The sequence below is a fragment of the Corvus kubaryi genome, unplaced genomic scaffold, assembly GCF_017639235.1.
Source record: "Corvus kubaryi isolate FWS band 111438036 unplaced genomic scaffold, C.kubaryi_AGA036_p1.0 37172, whole genome shotgun sequence".
NCBI classification, from domain to species: Eukaryota; Metazoa; Chordata; class Aves; order Passeriformes; family Corvidae; genus Corvus; species Corvus kubaryi.
Genome location: NW_024581047.1, coordinates 173611 through 193908, shown reverse-complemented (window position 1 = coordinate 193908; position 20298 = coordinate 173611). Strand labels below are relative to the sequence as shown.

At 56.5% G+C, this 20298-nt stretch overlaps 3 protein-coding genes across 5 annotated transcripts in view; 2 read left to right on the top strand and 1 right to left on the bottom strand.

Moving 5' to 3' along the window:
- Positions 1 to 3163, top strand: part of FAM219B (family with sequence similarity 219 member B) — a 3630-nt gene extending 467 nt beyond the window's left edge. Inside the window, exons 2-6 of one of the 2 annotated variants that reach the window (XM_042021769.1) lie at positions 1067 to 1169; positions 1425 to 1509; positions 1852 to 1929; positions 2198 to 2246; positions 2399 to 3163. In XM_042021769.1, coding sequence (XP_041877703.1) covers positions 1067 to 1169; positions 1425 to 1509; positions 1852 to 1929; positions 2198 to 2246; positions 2399 to 2557 — 474 coding nt within the window. In that variant the 3' untranslated portion in view covers positions 2558 to 3163. Of the gene's footprint in view, positions 1 to 1066; positions 1170 to 1424; positions 1510 to 1851; positions 1930 to 2197; positions 2247 to 2376 lie in introns of both variants that reach the window. The other variant, XM_042021770.1, reaches the window with a different exon arrangement.
- Positions 3164 to 3333: 170 nt separating this feature from the next.
- Positions 3334 to 7906, bottom strand: MPI (mannose phosphate isomerase). Of its 2 annotated transcripts, none has more exons than XM_042021767.1 (8): positions 7669 to 7906; positions 6315 to 6442; positions 5821 to 6021; positions 5598 to 5739; positions 4838 to 5020; positions 4554 to 4727; positions 4241 to 4449; positions 3334 to 3886 (listed from the first exon to the last, which is right to left on the bottom strand). In XM_042021767.1, the coding sequence occupies exons 3-8, from the start codon at positions 6013 to 6015 to the stop codon at positions 3668 to 3670; spliced, it is 1122 nt and encodes a 373-aa protein (XP_041877701.1). In that variant the 5' UTR covers positions 6016 to 6021; positions 6315 to 6442; positions 7669 to 7906; the 3' UTR covers positions 3334 to 3667. The 2 variants fall into 2 exon arrangements, with proteins under 2 accessions (XP_041877701.1, XP_041877700.1); XM_042021766.1 differs by lacking the exon at positions 7669 to 7906 and adding an exon at positions 6763 to 6814.
- SCAMP2 (secretory carrier membrane protein 2) lies at positions 6905 to 20212 on the top strand. The gene is made up of 9 exons (XM_042021768.1): positions 6905 to 7048; positions 12092 to 12172; positions 12674 to 12763; positions 13531 to 13648; positions 14322 to 14450; positions 14879 to 15038; positions 15550 to 15651; positions 17618 to 17735; positions 18826 to 20212. Exons 1-9 carry the CDS (start codon positions 6992 to 6994, stop codon positions 18970 to 18972), a joined length of 1002 nt encoding a protein of 333 aa, XP_041877702.1. The 5' UTR covers positions 6905 to 6991; the 3' UTR covers positions 18973 to 20212.
- The last annotated feature ends 86 nt before the right edge of the window (positions 20213 to 20298 follow it).

Genomic DNA, 20298 nt, shown 5'->3' with positions numbered 1-20298 from the left:
TAGGGCTGGGGTGTGTCCGTGGGGCAGGAGGGGGTACGTGCATGGGGGTGGTATAGGGCTGGGGTATGTCCGTGGGACAGTATGGAGGGTATGTGAATAGGGGTGGTATAGGGCTGGGGTATGTCCGTGGGGCGGTATGGAGGGTACGTGCATGGGGGTGGTATAGGGCTTGGGGGGTGTCTGTAGGGCAGTATGGGGTGTGTGCACAGGGGGTATAGGCCTGGGTATGTGTGGGGGGCAGTATGGGGTATGTGTGGGGGGCAGGATAGGAGCAGTAGAGCGGGGAGAGTTCGTCTTTCAGAGTTACCCACATGGAGGCACAGTGCTGTATACAGCGCGTGTGTATATATACGTATGTACACACCCACACAGGTGTATCAGCTGGCTAGGGAGGGGTATGGCACATCCAGAGGGATCTGGGGGGCCGCTGCCTGCCCAGTTACTCCCACGATAAGGCTCTGCCCTGCTAATTCCGGCTTAAGACACTGGGGCTAATCCTGGCTGTGCTCTCCGATCGTCATCCCAAGTCCTCTGCCTTGCTCCTTTAATTCCACATCCCTCCTGTGCCAGCTCTGATTTTCCCTCTATTTTCTTCATTACCCCTTATGTTTCTGGAGGTTTTTTCCTCCCTCTTGACCTCAGGAGCGCTGGTTCTCCTGGACAATAATTGGATAAAAGGAGAAGCTTGAAAGGCTCAAACCCCAAATTAAAATAAGCTATCCTTACATTTGTGTTTGATTAACCTTTCAGTAAATCTCCTCCACTGCCTTTTCTCAAGTATTACTGCAGCTAGGCTTGCACAGGAACTGATGGTGACTACCTGTGCTTTTAATTAGCATCACCATTCCCAAATAATCCTTTCATCTGCTAATAGATCTCCTTATTCCTTTTCCTCTCCCTCCTCCTGGGCTGGGGAGGAGGAGCTGTCCCCCCCGCCAGCTGACCTGGGGACAGATTCCCTGCTGACCTTGAGCTCCCAGGAATGCTTGGATGCTCTGAGATGCCTCTGCTTTACTTCATCCACATGGAGAGATGCTAAATATGCTTATTTCACCTTTTTTTTTAGCTGATTTGGGCTGAAAAGAAGAGGCTGAACAAAGGGACAGATGTGGTGGAGAAAAGGGGTCCGTACATCATGAGCAAACCTCCCTCCATTCAGGCCAAGCTGAGTAAGTGATGCTTGGTGGACTCTGCTGGGATTTTGGGAGTCATTTCCACCTCTCTGCCAGAGCTGGAGTTACCAAAAGCCCTTTTATTCCTTGGTGGGATAAAACCTTTATAAAAACCCATAGAGATGCCTTGGAAAGCACTGCCCTGTGCCCATGCTCACGTGCAACACGCTCCTCACCCATTCCCCAAAGGAATGTGCTTCCCTTTGGGAGCACTTGGGAATTTTTATCTCTGTCCCTGTGCTTGGCTTTCAGAGAGGCAGCGGGAGCTGGCAAAGGCAGCGCTGCGAAGGCAGGGGCTGCTGGGGGGACCCACTGCCCTGAAACCGACTCCTAAAAGGTCTGGTCCCTTCTTCCTGTTCCCAAAATGTATTCTTCACTTTTCTTGGGGAGACTGGGAAACTCAGAGGATTAAAAAGAAGAGTTCAGGACCTTATTCTGCTGGCTCTGTTTGGCCAGGAACATCCAGTATAATAAAATATAGTGCTTTTCTCTTTATTTTGGGGATGATATGGTGGTATGGATTTATTTGGCTATCCTGGAGTTTAGCTGGTAGTGCCCCTGGACAGTGCCTGGGTGGGAAGGAGTGGGATTCCTGCCCTGGCTCCTCAGCCTGTCAGCTCCATGGATGTGTTTCCACGTAAAACATCTGTCCTGGTCTCACTCCTCTGCTTTCCGACAGGTCGGTGAAGTTTAACAAGGGCTACACAGCGCTCAGCCAGACAGCTGATGAAAACCTGGTCTCCCTCGACTCAGACAGGTGAATATCCCAGGATTTTGGGTAAATAGCCCACGATTTTGAGGATGGCAGTGCTCACAGATGGCTTTTTGGGGGGATGATTTTCCTTGTCACTTGTAGAGCATCCCTGATGGCACTGGGCACCTCAGAGCAGCGAAACGCTCCTGTTGTCCCAGATTTCACATATCCCTTGGGGTTGCACTGCCAGCTCCTTTTCCCCCCTGAATTTCCCTTATCTGCATCCTAAAGTCCCCATTTCCTGGCCAGCTCTGTTTCTTTTTTCCCTTAGTGACGGGGAGCCAGGATCCAGGTGTTCCTCAGGATACTCCTCCGCTGAGGCAAGTGCGGGGCTTTGACTCTGACACTGCGGGGTCCCCACGGGCTCCCTTGTTCCCCTGACCCCTCGAGGCTCTGCATAGGGGCTGGAAGCGTCACCCCACAGAGCGTGGATGTGTGTCCATCCCGCAGAGCCCCGCTTTGTCCCCCGCAGCAGGTGAACCAGGACCTGAGCCGGCAGCTGCTGCAGGACGGGTACCATCTTGACGAGGTCCCCGATGATGAAGACCTGGATCTCATTCCCCCAAAACCCGCGGCCTCCTCTTCTTGCCCCTGTTGTTTCGGAGAAAATCTCTCCTGCGTGATCCAGTAGCTGCACAAGAACAGGTCAAAATCCAGCACTTTTTTTGTCCCGTGGGATGGCTGTTGGGTGTCCAGGTCCCACGCCAGGACGGTGACACGAGGACTGAATGATGCTGCTCATGGCAGAGACCAACTGACCCCAAAGGACTTCTCCTTACACTCAGCAATATCAGGGAGAGGTGGCACAGGGACATTTTGGTGACCTGGATGGGACCTGGCACTTGGCTGGGGTGGGAAGGGAGGACAGGCAGAGCCCGGCACCTCCATAGGGGTATAAAGGGAAGGATTTGGGAGTTTCTGGGGTTGGAGCTAATGGCTTATTCCCATTCTCCTCAACGCTGCTTTGATGGTGAGGCACAGCCCAGACCCCCTGTCCCAGCTCCCCACAGGGCTTGGAGTTGGCGGGGCTGGAGAGCCTCCCTGCTGCAAACCATAAACGCTGCCTTAAACCATGGTCCTGCTCTATGACACAGAGGACAATCAGCTTCTTATACAGAATCCTTATTTAAATATTTCATGTCAAGAGACATGAACTGGTTGGGTGGGGGGCACATTTGTTTGTTTTTGTATTTTACTTGTAAAAGGGAGCACTCAATAAACTGGATCTCATTACTCAGAGGGGGTGCTGGTGCTGTGGGGGGGGACTCCTGTTTTCCTTCCTCACATTTTACCCCTTTCCTGTGCCTGAGGAGCAACGGGGGGTCGCAGCCAGTGTTGGGGGGATTCTGGAGCTGCTCCCAGCCTCTCTGGCCCCTTCCATCCTCCTGCTCCCCCCAGCACGCTGCCTTTTGCCAGGGACAAAGTCACCTCTTTATTCACAGCACTGGAGACTCTCCCGCTCCATCACCCCCCCACGCAGCCCCCTTTTACAGCCAGGGAAGGGTGACACTGGCTGCCATCAGCCAGGCTTGGGAAGAGCCCACCAGAAGCAGCAGAAAGCCTCAGCCTGCTCTGTGCCACATCCAAGGAGTCGATCCATGGACGTGCTCTTTCTATACATCAGGGCTGGTTTGGGGATTTAATAGGTGGAGGGAAAACTTTCAAGCGAGAAGACTTTGCCCACACCAGTTTCTATCTACTCAAACATGGAGTGATGTGGAGGAAGTGTCCCAGGTCCTGCTCAGAGGAGGCAGCAGGCTCGGAAGAGCAGCATCCCATCGGGTGAGGAGAGGTGGAGGGAGATGCTCTCGTTGGCCGAGATGAAGAGCACAGAGCCACGGTGCAGGGACATCTCGGAGGCTGCGGCTGTGGAGGTGCCCACGGCTGTCCCTTGGATCACCAGCAAGATGCTGGCAGAGTCCATGGCAGAGATGAGGTACAGCTTGATGGAGGCAGGGATCTGCCAAGGGAAATGTCACTGTGGCTGGAGTGTCCCTCAGCTTTCCTCCTCCCTGGAGAGCTGGAAGGGGGTTGTCCCCATTCCCACCCCTTTGCTGTGCCTGCAGCAGCCCAAGCCCAGGACAGTCAAGTCCTCCTCCTGGTTCTCCCTCTGCCCAGAGCTGCTGGAGAAGGTGAACAGGCTCCAGGCAGAGGGAACAGGGGAAGGATAAAGAGCCAAGCAGCCCATTATGCCTGAGCATCCCTCCCTCCTTGCCGGGACACTAATTACAAAGGGGAGAGAACCCCAGCCAGCACCGGGGTGTCCCACCTGGAGCCCAGCCGGTGTCCCCAGCGCGGATCTGTCATCGCTCACCTCTATCCTCATGATGGTGAAGTCTGGCACGGGTGGGTCATAGAGGTAGACATTGGGATCGAGCTGGCTCTGTGCAGCCGGGAAGATCTTGGAGCTGCTGGGTGCTGGTGTGTAGTTGAGCATCTCACACAAGGTGAGCACATCGATGAACTTGGGGGTGAGCCCGGCGCGCACCGTGTTATCCGAGCACGCCATGATCTCCACGCAGTCTGCGGGGACGAGGCAGTGCTGTCAGCCCACCCCAGCCCTTCCACACGTTCCCACAGCCAGTCCGTGCAGGATGCTGGGTTAGGAGAGCCCCCCCGACGCTCACCTCCATGCAGGTAGGCGTGGGGCTCGTTGGCTCCCAGGAACATGGCCTCCCCTGGCTCCAGCCTCACCAGGTTCAGGAAATAAATGGTGAAGCAGCCGATGTCCCCCGGGTACTGGGAGTGCAGCCGCAGCAGCAGGTCCCCGTTGCTCCCTGACGTGTCCTTCCCTTCCGCCGCTGCGCAGGAAGAGACCAGGCCCAACATGGGGAGGGAGCTGGGGGTGCCCCGGCCTCTCCCCTAAACACAGCCCCTCGAACCAGTTTGGGGTGTCACAGCCAGGACTCACCTTCCTGGGAGATCCTCCTCACCAGCATGTTCAGCTGGTCCACAAAGAACTTCTTTTCGCTCTTCATGAGGCGGGTGAAGCACACGCGGAGGGCGGCCGAGACCCCGCGGGGGTCGTCGCTCCCACTGCGCTCCAGCTGCTCTGCTGCCACCTCCCCGATCAGCGCCCGCAGCTCAGGGACGTCTGCAGGGCCAGCCCCAGTCAGAGCCAGTCCCCCACCCCAGGGGAACGCAGCCCCAGCACCCCCATCCCAGGGGAGAACAGCCCCAGTCAGAACCAGCACCCCCATCCCAGGAGAGCACAGGGACCATCCCCACACTGAATCCCATCCCGGGGGAGCACTGCCCTCGCCCTGAACTCCATCCCGAGGGACCACAGCCCCCATCCACACCCCAAAGCCTAACCCAAGGGAGTACGGCCACCATGGCCACCCCAAGGGAGCACGGCCCTCATCCCAACCCTGAGCCCCATCCCAAGGGAGCATGGCCACCATCCCCACCCTGAACCCCATCCCAAGGGACCATGGCCACCATCCCCATCCTGAGCCCCATCCCAAGGGAGCATGGCCACCATCCCCACCCAGAACCCCATCCCAAGGGAGCATGGCCACCATCCCCACCCAGAACCCCATCCCAAGGGAGCATGGCCACCATCCCCACCCTGAACCCCATCCCAAGGGAGCATGGCCACCATCCCCACCCCAAGGGAGCACGGCCACCATCCCCACTCCAGGGTCTGACCATGCACCCTCCATCCTTACTCTGAAGGAAGGAGACAATCTCCTCCACAGGCCGGAAGCCACACATGCCCTCGAAGGGGGTGAGGGCGATGGCCATTTCGGGCTTGTGGTTGGCATCGGGATAGTGCTCAGGGAACTGGGCGTGGAGTTTCGCTGCCAGCTCCTGGAGAGGGGGGAAAGGAGCTGGGTGACCTCCCCAGGGACACGGGGTCCAGCTGGGCTGCCCATCCGGGGCTCTCCCTACCTTGTTGGGGTGCGCCTGGACAGACAGGGCGGTGTTGACCGACAGCACCTTGAACAGGAAGGGCAGCTGTCCCTGGAAGGCGTCCTTCACCTTCGCCCCCAGGCAGGCAGGGTTGTCGGAGATCCACTGGCCCAGGGTCTTTTGGGGGATGCGGTTATCCCGGATGAGGGCATCGCCCCGGGGGTGTGTGCCCATCCACAGCTGCGAGACACCAACAGACAGATGGCACCCTGAGCTGGGCAGCCAAGGCGGATGACTTGGGCTTTTCCAGAGGCTGCTTGGCCCCGGAGATGATCCTTGGCAGCTCCCTCGGGGGCTGAGTCATGCCGGGCTTCTCTCCAACCCAGGCACCCCCCAGGGTACATGGGACAGCTGGGGGTCAGCATCACATCCTGATAGGACACAGGATGGTGAGAGCCGGGTGGGACGAACACAGGGATGGACACACTGATGGGACGGAGACACGGACAGAATGGACACACAGACACACTCACCTCCGCGTAGGGCTGGTCAGGCTGGATCTGGACCAGGGGGTCACCACTGGCCACCAGCTTGGCCACCTCGCTTTCCAGGCCCACCTTCCCCCAGGAATAGTTCTGCACCGCGCAGGAGAGGGGGAACACTGCGGGAGGGAAGTCAAATGTTAGCAGGGCACAGAAAGAACCCCCCCAAAATCCTCCCGGACACCCCCAAAGCCCCCGGGGCAGGGTGAGAGGGTGTCAGGGAGGGAGAGGACCACGGGCTTGGGAGGAGAGAGTGTATGGGGGGATGATTTTCAACAATCACACGGCGATTTGGGGGTGCTCGGGCCGGGAGCAGGAGTCACGGGCCCACTGCCCCATCGCCCCGGGGGGGTCCCGGTGGGGGGGGTCCCCATCCCCGTGGCCCAGCCGGGAGCCCCCATCCCCACCGCGGGCGGTGGGTGCCCCGTGCCCCGCTCACCCCGGATCTCCGCCATGGCTCGGCCGGGCAGGGCCTGCCCCCCTCCCCTTCCCCCGCCCCTCCCCCGCCGCCTATAAGCGCCGCTGTGACGTCACGCAGCCACGCCCATAGGGTTAACCCCGCGCGAGCTGTACGCGCCGCCGTGACGTCACGCGGCTCCCGGTCACGCGGCTGCCCCGGAAGCGCCAGGAGCGGCGGAGGCGGGAGCGGAGCGGAGCGGACCGCGCCCATGTCGGGCTTCGACACCAACCCGTTCGCCGACCCGGTGGACATCAACCCCTTCCAGGTGGGCGCGGGGCGCGGGCGGCCCCCCCCGGCCCGGCCCGGCCCGGCCCGGCCCCCCGTACCTCGCACGCCGGGACGTGGCACTGACTGAAGCGCCGCTGGCCAATGGCGGAGCCGCTGCTCCGCGCCGCGCCCAATCAGCGCGAGGGGGCGGGACCAGGGGGGCGTGCGGCGGCCGCGACCCTCGGCCCCGAGGGCGGCCCGGGACCCCCTGCCCGAACCCCCACCCGGACCGGGGGTCCCGCTCCCCTTCGCTGTCCCCCAGCTGTGGCCGGAGATCCTGTCCCACTCCGCTGCACGCCCCATCCTCCTGCCCGCCCTCCCGCCGGGCCCGGGGGTCCCGCCCCCCTTCCCTGTCCCCCAGTTGTGGCCGAGGGTCCCGCTCCCCCTCCCTGCATCCCCGTCTGGCCGGAGCCGAGGGTCTCGTCTCCCTTCTCTATCCCCCTTCCCCGGGTCCCCCTCTAGCCCGGGCCGGGGGTCCCGTCGCCCTGGCCCAGCTCCCCGCAGGTCACCCATGAGCGGCCCCCGCGGTCCCGCCCGCTCTGTGCCCGGGCCAGGCTGCTCCTCGCCTCGAGGAGGGGCCTCCCGCCACCTTCGCAGCCAGGCACGGTCCCCCCTCACCTCCACAGGCAGTGGGGAGAGGGTTTCCTGCCTCTCAGGAGGCACAGCAGCTGTGAGTGCCTGAGCTGTGGGCTTGTTCAGAATAATCCATTGCTGGAGCTCTCTTGGTCGTGCTGCCTGGTGGTCTGGTTGTCCGCTGGCTCTCTCTGGGTCTGTTTTTAAGGTGCTTCAGCTCTTAAGAGTGACTTCCTAAGGCAAGGCTGTGGATTTCATGGCTCAAAGCAGGAGATTCCTGTTAAGGTCACTGAAGACTTGGTTTGTGTTCACTGGGTTTCTTCTCTCTGGGATTAACCTCTGCAAATTGGGGTCATTTATGCAGGGAGTTGGCCTGGAACGGCCTCTGGGACACAGTGCCTGTGCGGTGGTGTGAAAATCAGTGTCTGGCCTTGGGCTCCTGTCTGTGAGCTCAGCCTCACCTCTGCTGCTTGGCTGGGATGTGATCCACAGGAAGGAGTGTTTTCCTGACCATGGATTTCTTTGTTGGTGAAGCTGAGTCTTTTGAGGAATCAGAGTGAAAAAAATCTTTCTCTTCTTCCTCACTTTTATTTTAACATGGTCTTGTGACTCTGAGGAATGGGAAGGGTTGGAACGATTGTGTTCCTCTGATGTTTGTTCTGAGGGGTGGAATATATTGCTGTTCATGGACATGGGATTTGTTGCTGCGGCTCTAAGAAGTACATATTCCTAGAATCACAGAATTGTTTGGGTTCGAAGGGACCTTAAAGCTCATCCAGTCCCGCCCCCTGCCATGGGCAGGGACACCTCCCACTGTCCCAGGCTGCTCCAAGCCCCAATGTCCAGCCTGGCCTTGGGCAGTGCCAGGGATCCAGGGCAGCCACAGCTGCTCTGGGCACCCTGTGCCAGGGCTCCACCTCCCTCACAAGGGAGAATCTCCTAATATTCAATCTGATCTCTGTCAGTTTGAAGCCATTCTCCCTTGTCCTGTCACTTCAGGCCCTTATAAAAAGTCAGTCTCCATCTTTCTTGTCATCTCCCTGTGCTTTGTGCACATTAAAGCTGTCCTGGTATCTGACAGAACAGGGCTGTGCTCACTCTTTATTCACTGTTCAAACAAAAAGAGGTCGAAGGTGATTTCCAGCTGGTAACTCCCATGTCAGGCTCACTTCTTAAGGACGACTAAGGTATGTCCCACCCTGGATTCCCCTGTGACGGCTCTTTGCAGCTCATCTGCTCCTTGTGGAAGGTTCTGTAGCCTCCTTTCAGGACTGTGAGGTTTTGTCTTGCCTTTTTTTTTTTTCTAAGAAAAATCCCCCAGTCCCCAGCAGCTGGTTGTGAGGAACTTTTGACTGCTGCTTGCTGGAGCCTCGAAGCCTTGTTGGTCTGATTTGAAATGCAATCCCAGCCTGTGGGACAGCCTGTTCCCTGCCAGGGGCTGGACCCAGGTGTTGGCTCTGTGCTGGGGTGACAGTGTCCCACTGACACCCCCTTCCACGTGCTCTGGAAGGAGCAGAAGCATCCTCACCCTCCCAGCCCCGCTGGTGGATCTCTCTTGCCGCAGCACCAGGGTTGTCCTTCCTTGCTGGGGATCCCCAGATCCTCCAGTCCTGACGTGACCAGGATCTTTGTCTTTTTGGGAGACTTTGTTCATGCTGTTTGTTAAGCTTTGTGTAAAATAAGCTGCTTTGATCCTGTTAAAAATATCTCTGGCTTCTCTGTTACTTATTGTAACCAGTTAATGAGAGATGATTAACTTCCTTCCTTTATCTAGTAACCTGCTGGAAATGGCAGCTGTCTCCAAAACTTTGGTCCAAGCCTCAGACAGAGCTGGAAACTTCCATCCTTTTCAGAGATACCAATAATAAAATCCTCAAGATTTCTCTCGGTGCATCTTCCAGGCAGTGGCAGCACTCTGAGTCTGCAGGACTGGTTATATTTGGGGCAATCCTGTGATATTTTGACAACTATGTTAAGTTCCAGGTGATTCTAGGTTGAGCTCTTTTTCCTTGATCTCATCTAAAGAGGCCTCTCATTTTGTTTCTTTAATCCGTGGGAACAGAAGGAAAAGAAAAAATAGAATTTCTTGCACAAACCTGTTGTATCCAAACCTTTCGGCAGCGCGACAGCAGCTTCCTATTTGCTGCATTTGAAAATAGTTTTAATATTCATGGCAGTGCAGTTTGCTTGAGATGTGGAGTTACTCTGTGCTGGGGGCATCTGAAGCCATGAAAAAATGGCATCACACGTCCCTGGCACTTGAGGAAGTGCTGGTGGAAGGGCAACAAATGAGATCTGCTCGCTGGCATCCCGCAGGTCGAGCCATTGATTTGTGAGCTTTGTGGCTGGACACACCTCCTGTGGCTCTGAGCGGTTCTGAATTCAATCCCTGTCTCCTGATCTCTTCCAAGGACCAGGCCCACGCTTGTTTCAGGAGGCTCAGCTGCCTTTTGCTGCGTAGCTGGCAGAAAATAACTGTAAAACATGAAGTTTGTGGGCACCTCCTCGTATCTCTGCGTTCCTGGTGCTCGCTCATCCCGCACGCTGCCTGCTCCGGGCTCACGGAAGCTGCTGCCTGTGTATCACCCTCTGCTTTCCTTCCTGCCCTACCCAGGCACATGTCCAAACACTTCAGCTTTGTTGCACATTCCCTCCTCTTTGGGTTCCTATTTTAGACACACTTGCACAATAGCAGGCGAGTTAAGCCGAGCTGCTGTGCCTTGGCCTTACGGCCTCATTAAGTGATTTTTTTTAAAGCTGTGCAGTGAGATGAGAGCTTGTCGTCTGCCTTGGGAGTCAAACTGTGGTGCAGCTGAAGCAGTGGTGCTGCTCTCCCTGCCTTTGGAGAGCCTCCCGCTTTCTTTTGGGGTGGAGGTGAGCCCAGGGAAGTAAAATGTGTGTTTTACGGTGGTACTGTAGCATTCCCCCTTATTCCCGAGCGCTTTCCTGCCAGCCTGACCACCCGGGCTCTCCAGAGGGTCATGCAGCTTTCACTTTCCACCTCCCATGCCTTGAAGGGAGTTTCTCTTCCTTGTGCAGTTGTTTTCTGCTGGACTTTAGTCCAGCTGGGGCTCACATGTTCTGGACTGAAGAGTTTGTGCTGATGTGCAGCACGGTCGTGTGTGAGGGGAAGGGTCAACTTGTGCTGACAGCCCTTATCTCTGCACAGCTGAAGCTTCCAGAGGACTCAGGAGCGAAACAAAAGCACGTTTGGTTTCCAGCATGGCAGTCCTGCCGGTTCTTCCCACTTTTTGCAGCCCTTCCTCCCCGAGCAGCATCCGAGTGCTCCGAAGGCGCCGTGCCTCAGCCCGGGGTGATTCACAAACGAGTGCAACCTGTTGGCAGGGAGTGCCTGCCATGCAGGAGCCGGGGAGCTGCTCATCAGCTGCTCCGTGTGCATCCTGCTCGGCAGAAGGCTGCGCTAGAACCCCGGGAATGGCTCCAGAGGGCTTTTCCTGCAGCGCGCCGGCTCCGGCAGCCCCTGCACGCCCCGGCGCAGCCTTGGTTGCTTCTCACCCCATTAAGCACTAAATTACGAGGACTGGTCTGGACACTCGAGTTGCTGAGGGAGGGATAAGGAGCCACTTTTTAATTTTCTGACCCACACCCAGCTCTCGGGTTGCCAGGCAGGAGGATTGCTGAGTTCAAAAGGGCCTTGTTTCTGGAATAACTGCGGAGAGGAGCTCCAGAGGGCAATGTCTGGCTGTCCGAGAGGAATTTCTGCATGGAAAGCAGTGTGTAGAAAAGAGGAGATAGAAACAGCTGCGTGCGTTGCAGGTGAGGGCAGAGAGGTGTTCTCAGAGGTGCAGAGAGCCTGTTTTTAAACATCAGAGGATTTGATGGAGACAAGTGGGAGGTGCTGTGAGCAGAAGTGAGAGCTGTTATGCCAGCAGCATTAAAACCTCCTTAAATAATTGGTGTCACACCTCCAGCTCAATTTTCCTGAGTGTTTCACTTCTCCTGAGCAATCATTGGCATTTTAGCTTGCTGGCATCTCTCAGCCAGGATCAGTCATATCTAAAACCTCATTTTGTGTGGCTCTACTGTACTTTGTGGCTCCATGCTTGCTTTGTGAGGCCCAGCAACCTGCTGATCTGGATGAATCCAGATCCCTGGAAATTAGGAATAACTCGCTGTAGGTGAGCAGAAGTAACCTGCACAAAGCACGTTGTGGTTGTTCAGACATACCTCTTGGCTGAACAGGAGATTATTTCTGCTCACAAATCTTGCCTTGCTGGTAGTCACCTCCTTGGATATTTAAATTCCATGCCAGCCAGGGCCATCCCCCTGTGGCAGGCATGTGTTTCACCACCTCCAATTCCCAGCTAACGAGCAGATGGAAGGCAGGCAGCACAGATAGGATGGACCTGATGTTCTTAAAGGCCTTTTCCAGACTGGACAATGTAATGCTGTAAGTGATAATACCCTGTATGCAATGCTGATTTATCCTTGTGCTCTCTCCCTCCAGGACCCCTCGGTGACACAGCTCACAAACACCAGCCAAAGTGGCTTGGATGAGTTCAACCCCTTTTCCGAGAGCTCCCAGCTGGTACGTGCCACGTGTCTTTGTGCTCTGCGTACCTGGTGGTGGTTTTAGTGGTGTAGAAGTTCCCTTGATAGGCGCAGCTTACAAAAAGAGGGATTCTCAGCTGATTTCCCCGTGGAATGTGGCTCGTGGCACGCAGGAGCGGGCAATTGCTCCTGCAGTGGAGCACTAATAAGCTCCCAGCCGGAGCTCTCCACTGGCGTGGAACAGCTCCTCTCCAGCTGGCTGCTGACTCGCAGGGAAGCCACGTGAAGTGTGAAGGGGAAGATGGTTTGTGGCAGGACACAGCAGGATTTATTTGGTCCCTGGGCTGGGAGCTGAGCTGTCCCGGCGGTGCCGCTGATGGATGGCTGGGAGAGCCTCATCCGTATTCCCTGGCTGCTGCCACGAGCCAGGTGGGAGGAGGAGGGCAGGAAGCCGGGATTTGTGGTTTAAACAATTCACCAAGAGCCTGCTGTGTTTCTCCTGCCATGTTTTTACCTGGTTGCCTTGGTCTCTGTGCAGACGAATGCGGCGCGGACGACGCCGGTGGCGCAGCCCTCGGGCCACTCGCAGCCGGCCGTTCTGCAGACGTCTGTGGAGCCCACTCCACAGGTAAGGCCCTTCTCTGCTGCCTTCCCAGCCTCCACGAGCTCCCAGGGCCTCTGGGAGTACAGGGCAGCGGGGTTCCCCGAGGTGGTGACTGGGAAGCTTGCAGGTGATCTTTCCAGCTTGCGGTTGCGAGGCGGATCTTTATAGGGAATACACTCATGCAGTCCTTCTTCTATCTCCTTCCCTGTCCCTCTGGTGGCAGAGCTCACTTTGCCTTGTGTCCTGTTGGCTCTGGCTTCCCTCTGGAAACCCTGGAATGTATCCTGCTAATGCTTTTGGCTTCGTTCTGGTGTCTGGTCAGACACGCTCCGTGCCAGGAGCATAAATGCAAGTACCTGACTGCCAGGACCACCCTCATCCAAAGAACTGAGGCTGCTGGGAGAAAGAATCATTCCTCAGAATACCAAACAGGTAGAAGAGATCCTTAAGAGGTGTGGTAGGCAGCTGTCTTGCCCTTCCTCTCCAAGCTGGCAAGGGAATTGTCCTGGCAAGCCCAGGAGCCCTGCTCACCACTCTTGTGAGGTGCTCAGAGCAGTGAGGTGAACTGAGGGGTAGAAGAAGCTGTGGATAAGCCTCCTGAGGGCTCTCCCAGCCCTATCCCCCTGCAGGATAACTTGATTTTGTCCTCCAGTGGCAGAATCAAGACGTCTGAGGCTGAGCTTTCATGTCACCCTGTGCCCTGCTTCCCTCCCAGCCTGGCACCTGGTGGTGCCACCGCAGCCCGGCCCCGGGCAGGGCTGACCCCTCTGATCTCTCTGTCTCCTCTCCAGGCCGTGGCTGCAGCGGCACAGGCAGGGCTGCTCCAGCAGCAGGCAGAGCTAGAGAGGAAGGCAGCTGAGCTGGAGAAGAAGGAAAGGGAGCTGCAGAGCCACGCAGCCAGTATCGACCGTGAGTACTGACTCTGCCCGCCCTCCCTGGGGGCCCAGGGCAGCCTGCGTTGCTTGGTTTGCCAGGAGAACTGCAGTCCCCCTGTGGCAACCCTTCTGGGACAGTGCCTGGCATCCCACAGCTTCCATGATGGGAAGGCAGCTCAGAGGTGGGGTGCTGGAGGCAGCTCTGCTGGGTCCCTGCCCTCGAGTGTGCTCTGAGCTGCCTTTCACCACCTAAAGCTCTCAGACACCGATCTGTCCCCGTGTCAGAGCTGGTGAGTGACACTGCCCCGCTGAGGCTTCTCACTGAGAGCAGCAAAGCTCTTCTTTTCAGCCTCAAGGCTCTCTTAACTACAGGAACCCAATATTTCCCCCTAATCTTGGTTTGAAGTGGCTGAATCTGGGCGTGCAGGGCTGAGGGATGGTGGTTGTGATGGCCCTTTGGCCAGTGCGGCCGAGTTCTGCCTCCCTCAAGGGAAAACCCCCACACACGGCTGGTCTGCCAGCAGTTTATCCCGTTCCTGCTGTGCTGCCTGCTCAGCTGTAGGAACTGACCACCCCCCAGGCTCTGCCAAGGGTTTCATGGATGAATTAAACAATAGCTGGACGGCTGCTTGGAAATTCTGGGGTGTGAATTAGTCTTTCGGCGAGAGAAGAGCAAGTGAAGAGCTGCTCCTTCCTCCCTTCCACAGCGAGGCAGAACAACTGGCCGCCTCTTCCCAAGAACTGTCCCATCAAGCCGTGCTTCTATCAGGATTTTTCCGCAGACATCCCAGCTGACTACCAGCGGATATGCAAGATGCTCTATTACTTGTGGATGTGTAAGTTAATGGCTCGAACGGCGGTCAGAATCCTTTCTGAGGAGGTTCTGTGTGAAAAGCTTGAGCTCTGTCACACAGTGAATTCTGGTGGTGTTGTCTGCAAGGCTAAAATCGTGTTTCTCTCCTTTCTTATGAAGGTAAATGTGAAGAACCCCAAGTTTATGCTTTGGGAATAGCTCATTCATGACAGAATTTTAATTGTTTAATGGAGGCTGGAACAGCTATTTAAGATTTGGCCGTAAGCATCAGGGTCAGATGAGCTTCTTAGGTCAAACTCTGTTTCCTCTCCAAGGGGGGCAGGGAAATTAGATGGCCCAAAGTCACCTTAATTTCTGCAGCTCTCCCTGTGTTCAGTGAGAGGTTAGGGATGCCTTGGAGTTCACAAGAGCTTGCTGATGTTTTTTCTCTCTCTCTCCCACCCCGAACAGTGCATTCCATCACCCTGCTCCTGAACCTGCTCGCTTGCCTGGCGTGGTTCACAGTCGACAATAGCAGAGGAGTAGACTTTGGTCTCTCGATTCTGTGGTTAATTTTATTCACCCCTTGTGCCTTTCTCTGTTGGTACCGACCAATTTACAAGGCTTTCAGGCAAGTGCTGGGTTTTTTTCTGTAACGGGGATGTATCTCTTAGTGGGAGGAGCTTTGGGTCTATCTGTTCCCATCGTGTATTGCCTGCAGGATTTTTCCAGCTCTTTGCATCATTAGATAAACCCAAACCACTATGTTACTAAACATATTAGATCTGTCTGATAGAACTTAATTATGGTGATCCTTTTTCATCCTGAAACCCAAGCCTAGGCAGACACAGGGTGCTTTTGATTCATTTTTTATTCGCTTTGTTCATTTCTGAGACACTGTTTGGTACATTGATGTTGGGCACGCTGCATTTGTGGAGGGAACTGCCTTCACCCCATTCTGCACTGGGCAGAGTGTTGGATTTGCAGTGGACACATTTGGGTGCCCAGTTCCTCTCCAGATCACCTCTCCTCAGGAGCTCGTCCCTGGAGAAGGGAGTTCACTGAAGTGGTTCCCCTCCTCTTGGAGCAGGGACTCAGTGCAAGGATCACGGGTTTCACTCCTGCTGCCATCTCTCCCGCAGGTCTGACAGCTCCTTCAGCTTCTTCGTCTTCTTTTTCGTCTTCTTCTGCCAAATAGCAATCTACATCATCCAGGCTGTCGGAATTCCTGGCTGGGGAGACAGGTAAGCTTGGCTTTGCTGCCTGCCGTGCCACAGATCCTTTTTCTCACCAGGGCTGTGACTGTCAGGAGCTCTGGGGCCTGTTTCTGACAGCTGCCTGTTCTGTCTCCTGTGGTTTTCCTCTCTCAGCCCAGGCACAGCCGTGGCAGGTCCCAGCTGGGCTGCCTCCCTGCTCTGCTCTTCCCATCCTAATCCCAGCAAAGCACGTTCCTTGGCGGCTTCGGTGCAGATGGGACTGTGTGAATTACTGGATGTTGGGAAGGAATCCTTCCCCATGAGGGTGGGGAGGCCCTGGCACAGGGTGCCCAGAGAAGCTGTGGCTGCCCCATCCCTGGAAGTGTCCAAGGCCAGGTTGGACAGAGCTTGGAGTGACCTGGTCCAGTCGAAGGTGTCCCTGCCACCCTGCCACTTCCAACCCAAACCATTCTGTGATAACTCTTCCATGCCTCTTCTGTCGCCTTCTCCCTCACTCAGCACAGATCATATTTGCTCCTCTAGTGTGAACCAGACCTGCCTTGTTTAAACTGGAGCCTTCCCTGCGAGGTGTGTGGGGCTGAGGGATCTCTGACCTGAAATCCGGGTACTGCTCAGCTAGATACTGCTGCCACCAGCCTGACTCTGTCCCCAAACTCTTCCTGAATTTCCCTGGAGTGTGTTGGTGGTGGGCTGAGATAAGCAGGGAGGGTTTTAGTCTCGCCCTTTCTCGGTGACATTGTCCAGAAGGGTGAGCCTGGGCTTCTGGAGTGGGTCCAGCAGCCTCGTGTCAGCAGCTGTGCCCTGCAGGGAGAGCACAGCCTTTCCTTTCGCCTTGCTGCCCTGGCTGCAGCTCCGATTCCGCAGTTAGGGAGCACAGGGAAAAGGTTAGCAGCCCGTGGTGGTTCTCCCGAGGGGAAGCCTTCAGGTGGGAGCTGCTGTCTATTTTTGCCCGCTGCCTGCAGAAGGGCTCGTGGGCAGAGCTGTCCCCGGCCTCCCCCCGCTGCCTGAGTCACGGGGAGGGGGCACTCCGGGTTTAGTCTGGCTTGGAGAGGCTGCCTGGAGCTTTCTGCTCCGTTTCCTCCCGCCAGACAGCGTGGATATTTTTGGCTGCAGCGCATGGTGTGCCTTCCCACTTCCCTGAGCCGCGAGAAGCGGTGCCACACGTCGGATGGGACCCTTTGGCTCGCTCCGTTCCCCCTCTCCTGGTGGCACACGGCGTGCTTGGTTTAGCAGTTGGAAAGGTTCCTTTCTCCAGCACCCAGGAAGGTGTTTGGAGTGTGGTGTCTTGGTATTTTCAGCTGCAGCCAAGCGCTGGTAACTCCTTGAGTTCTCCCTGCCCCTTCCCTTCAACAGCTCCCAGTGTCTGTAACTTAGAGTTGTGGAATCACAGACTGGTTTGGGTTGGAAGGGGCCTTAAAACTGATCATATTCCACTCCCCTGCCAAGGGACACCTTCCACTATCCCAGGCTGCTCCAAGCCCTGTCCAACCTGGCCTGGGACAGTTCCAGGGATGGGGCAGCCACAGCCTCTCTGTGCCAGGGTTTCACCACCTCCATCCCTTCCTGCCTCTTCCTCCTGCTCCCAAGCCTTACATCCCTGTCAGGGTGACACACAGGTCCCGGCTCCAGACCTGCCAGCTGATCCCTTCCAATTTAGCTGTTCTGGTCTATCTTTACCCCACTTGGCTGAATTTTGAGAAGGTGACCATGGAAGTCACTGTTGGCGCCAAGGGTATTGATTTTGCTGCCTGAGGGGAGGGCACAGGGCTGGAACATGGGTGGGATGAGCACAATCCTCTTCTAACAATGCTGATGGAAACTCCATCCCCAAAACAAGGCCCTGGATGAGCTCCAGGCTCCTGTTTCCACAGCTTGTTATCACTCCCCTGTAACCTTCCCCTGAAGCACGTGTGGGTGCCTGTCCCTCCTGTGCTCCATCTGGTGCTGTGCTGGAACGCTGTCCATGCTCAGCCCGCTCTCCTCTCCCTGCCAGCGGCTGGATCGCGGCGCTGTCGGAGGTGCACGGGAACCTGGCCGTGGCGGTGATCATGATGGTGGTGGCAGCGTTCTTCACGCTCTGCGCCGTCCTCTCCCTCTTCCTCCTCAAGCAGGTGAGTGGCTTGGAGGCCAGCAGAGCTCAGGCTGCTCCCAGGGGTCCTGGGTTTGACGCCTCCATTCGCCCGTCTGGGAATGATGATGGGATCGGGGCACTGGTGGGTCAAGAGGTTTTAATTAAAGTATTTTTGCTTGTGCTTCCTGCATCGGTGCCAAATTTCTTGGACACTCTTGAAGCGGGAAGGAGCCTCCCTTTGGAGCTGTAGAATCATGGAGTGATTTGGGTTGGAAGGGACCTTAAAGCTCATCTTACTCCCCTCCCCCCGCCAAGGGAAGGGACACCTTCCACTGTCCCAGGGTGCTCCAAGCTCAGTGTCCAGCCTGGCCTTGGACACTGCCAGGGATCCAGGGGCAGCCACAGCTGCTCTGGGCACCCTGTGCCAGGGCCTGCCCATGCTCACAGAGAAGGATTATTTCCTGATAGCCCATCTAACCCTGCCCTCTGGCAGTTTCAGACCATTGCCCCTTGTCCTGCCCGGAGCTGGCAGAGCAGAGGTGCCCATGGCTCTGTTCAGGATCCAGGGCCTTTCAGTCACTGCTCCCACAGCGTTGTGGGGCTGGTCAAGCCCTGATGGGATCCCAGTGAGTGCCTTCCCACTGGCTCCTAAGCACAGCCCTCCTCCCTCCTCCTGCCTGACCACAGCAGGGCAGGATTTCTGCAGGCACAGCAGAACTGGAGCTTGGGGGAAGGCGAGGACAGCCTGGGCTGATCCTGTTTGTGTTGGTGCTCCCTTCTTTTCTCCTCCTTTTATCTCGAAGGAAATACCTGATGCTGTTGGCACCTTCAGGTCCTGCCCTCCAGTAAATGCTGGGTTAAGTCTGTGCCGTCACAGCGTGGGGAGTTTTGGGTCTGAAACCAGCGATTTTGCCGAGAACTCCGCATTTTACAGCAAATGAAGGTCTCCTGCAATCTGCAGCACCCCGTGCTGGGAGCGATGGAGCCACTGGCTCCAGCCCATCCTCTGCAGCTGCCAAGGTGGATGGTGCCATGGTTAGCAGCAGAGCCAAGGAAAAGCCCGGTGTGCGCAGCAGTCCCACGGCCAGGCGCTGGTCGGATTCATTCCTTCCCTCCCCTTTCGTTCCCAGGTGCATTCCCTGTATCGGCGCACAGGAGCCAGCTTCCAAAGGGCCCAGGAAGAGTTTTCCCAAGGCATCCTCACCAACAGGAGCTTCCAGAACGCAGCGGCCGGGGCGGCCTCCTCAGCTGCACAGAGTGCTTTCCGGGGAAACTAGCCCTTCCCAGGAAAACCAGCCCTTCCCAGGCTGCCTCCCTCTCGCTTCCTCTGCCCTCGTCTCCCCAACCTTCATTTTTTTTTTTTTTTTTTCTAAAAATGCACTTTTTGGGGGTACCATGTGAGCTCTGTGATGCCGACACTCCTGATGAGAAGAGGTTTTTTGGCTTCAGCTGAGCTACGGTTTTGATGATTGGTTTTCCCTGTCTTGTTTTTGGGTGTGGGGACATGGGGGAAGACATTCTCTGAGGCAAATATTCCTCTCTCCAGGACCTTCCGGGTGTTTGTCTATTCCTCCCCTCACTCTGTCTGTAGCAGGAAGATGAGGGGAAGCAGGTTTTTGATTTTAGTCTCTCTCTTCTCTCGGCCTTTGCTACGAAGAATTTGATTATCTGCTGTTTTGGGAGGGTTTTGTAACGTGCATGTAGTTTATGTCGTTAAATTTAAGAACAGAAACTGTACTGTTGGTTTATTACACTCACACGATGCTGTATTTTGACCTCGTAACTGCTCGGCTTCCTGAGAGCCAGAATAATGTGGCATGAAGGAAAATCTGGGAGCAAGGGGGAGTGTAGGGGGATGTATTTCTCCTGGTCCCCCCAGGGCTCATCCCTTGCTTCCATGAGGATCCTGCAGGTGACAGCCCTGGGCACAGAGAGGGGGAGAAGGGATCAGTGGGGGCTGAGTCTTCTCAGTGACTCAAAACCAGGGCAGGGAGGGGAAAAGGGATTTTGGTTTGGCTCCTAGCTCTGAGTTGGGGCAGCTGAGGACACCGGGCCACACAGTGCCTGTGACGCCCTTCTCCAGCTAACCTTGAATGAGTCTTTCTCCGGGAAGGCTCCTCCCTGCCTTCCTCCTCACGAGTTTAATATTTTTTTAGCTGGGAAGGAACTGGTTTGATGTGTGTTCAGCTGCAGCCCGAGGTGGGATGTCCCTTGGGATGCGGGTGAGGCGCAGGGGTGGATGGGGGCAGATTCGCACCTCTCCCTCCTTCAGCCCCGTGTTTTGGGTGTCGGGGAGGGGGTTTAATGCAAATTTGGCTTTGTGGTGCCCCTTTGCCAGGATGGGGGTTGTATTAGGCCCCCATCCTTTGCTGGCCAGGGGCGGCGGCGGGGGGCGCTGGGATACAGAAATCAGCATTTTTACACCCTTTTCCTCCTCTACTGTTGGGTTTTTCTCCCCGCGTCTGATCTTTTAATGTGTAAAAAATTATTAATAAAAAAATGTTCACGTGGTCCAGACACGGTGCCCGTGCCAGGGGAGGGGGCGTGGCCACCGCGGCGGGGGCGGGGCTGGGGGCGGGGCCTGGGCGGAGGGGGCGTGGCCA

Bases quoted from the DNA above. Each gene is read 5' to 3' on its own strand.
- MPI (XM_042021766.1), bottom strand. The intron at 6,022-6,314 runs GTGAGTGTGTCT...GGTGTCTCGCAG, and splicing joins CTGACCAGCCCTACGCGGAG to CTGTGGATGGGCACACACCC. The intron at 4,728-4,837 runs GTGAGTCCTGGC...CTTCCTGCGCAG, and splicing joins GAGGAGGATCTCCCAGGAAG to CGGCGGAAGGGAAGGACACG.
- SCAMP2 (XM_042021768.1), top strand. From the start codon at position 6,992: ATGTCGGGCTTCGACACCAACCCGTTCGCCGACCCGGTGGACATCAAC. The intron at 14,451-14,878 runs GTAAGTTAATGG...CACCCCGAACAG, and splicing joins GCTCTATTACTTGTGGATGT to TGCATTCCATCACCCTGCTC. The intron at 17,736-18,825 runs GTGAGTGGCTTG...TTTCGTTCCCAG, and splicing joins CCCTCTTCCTCCTCAAGCAG to GTGCATTCCCTGTATCGGCG.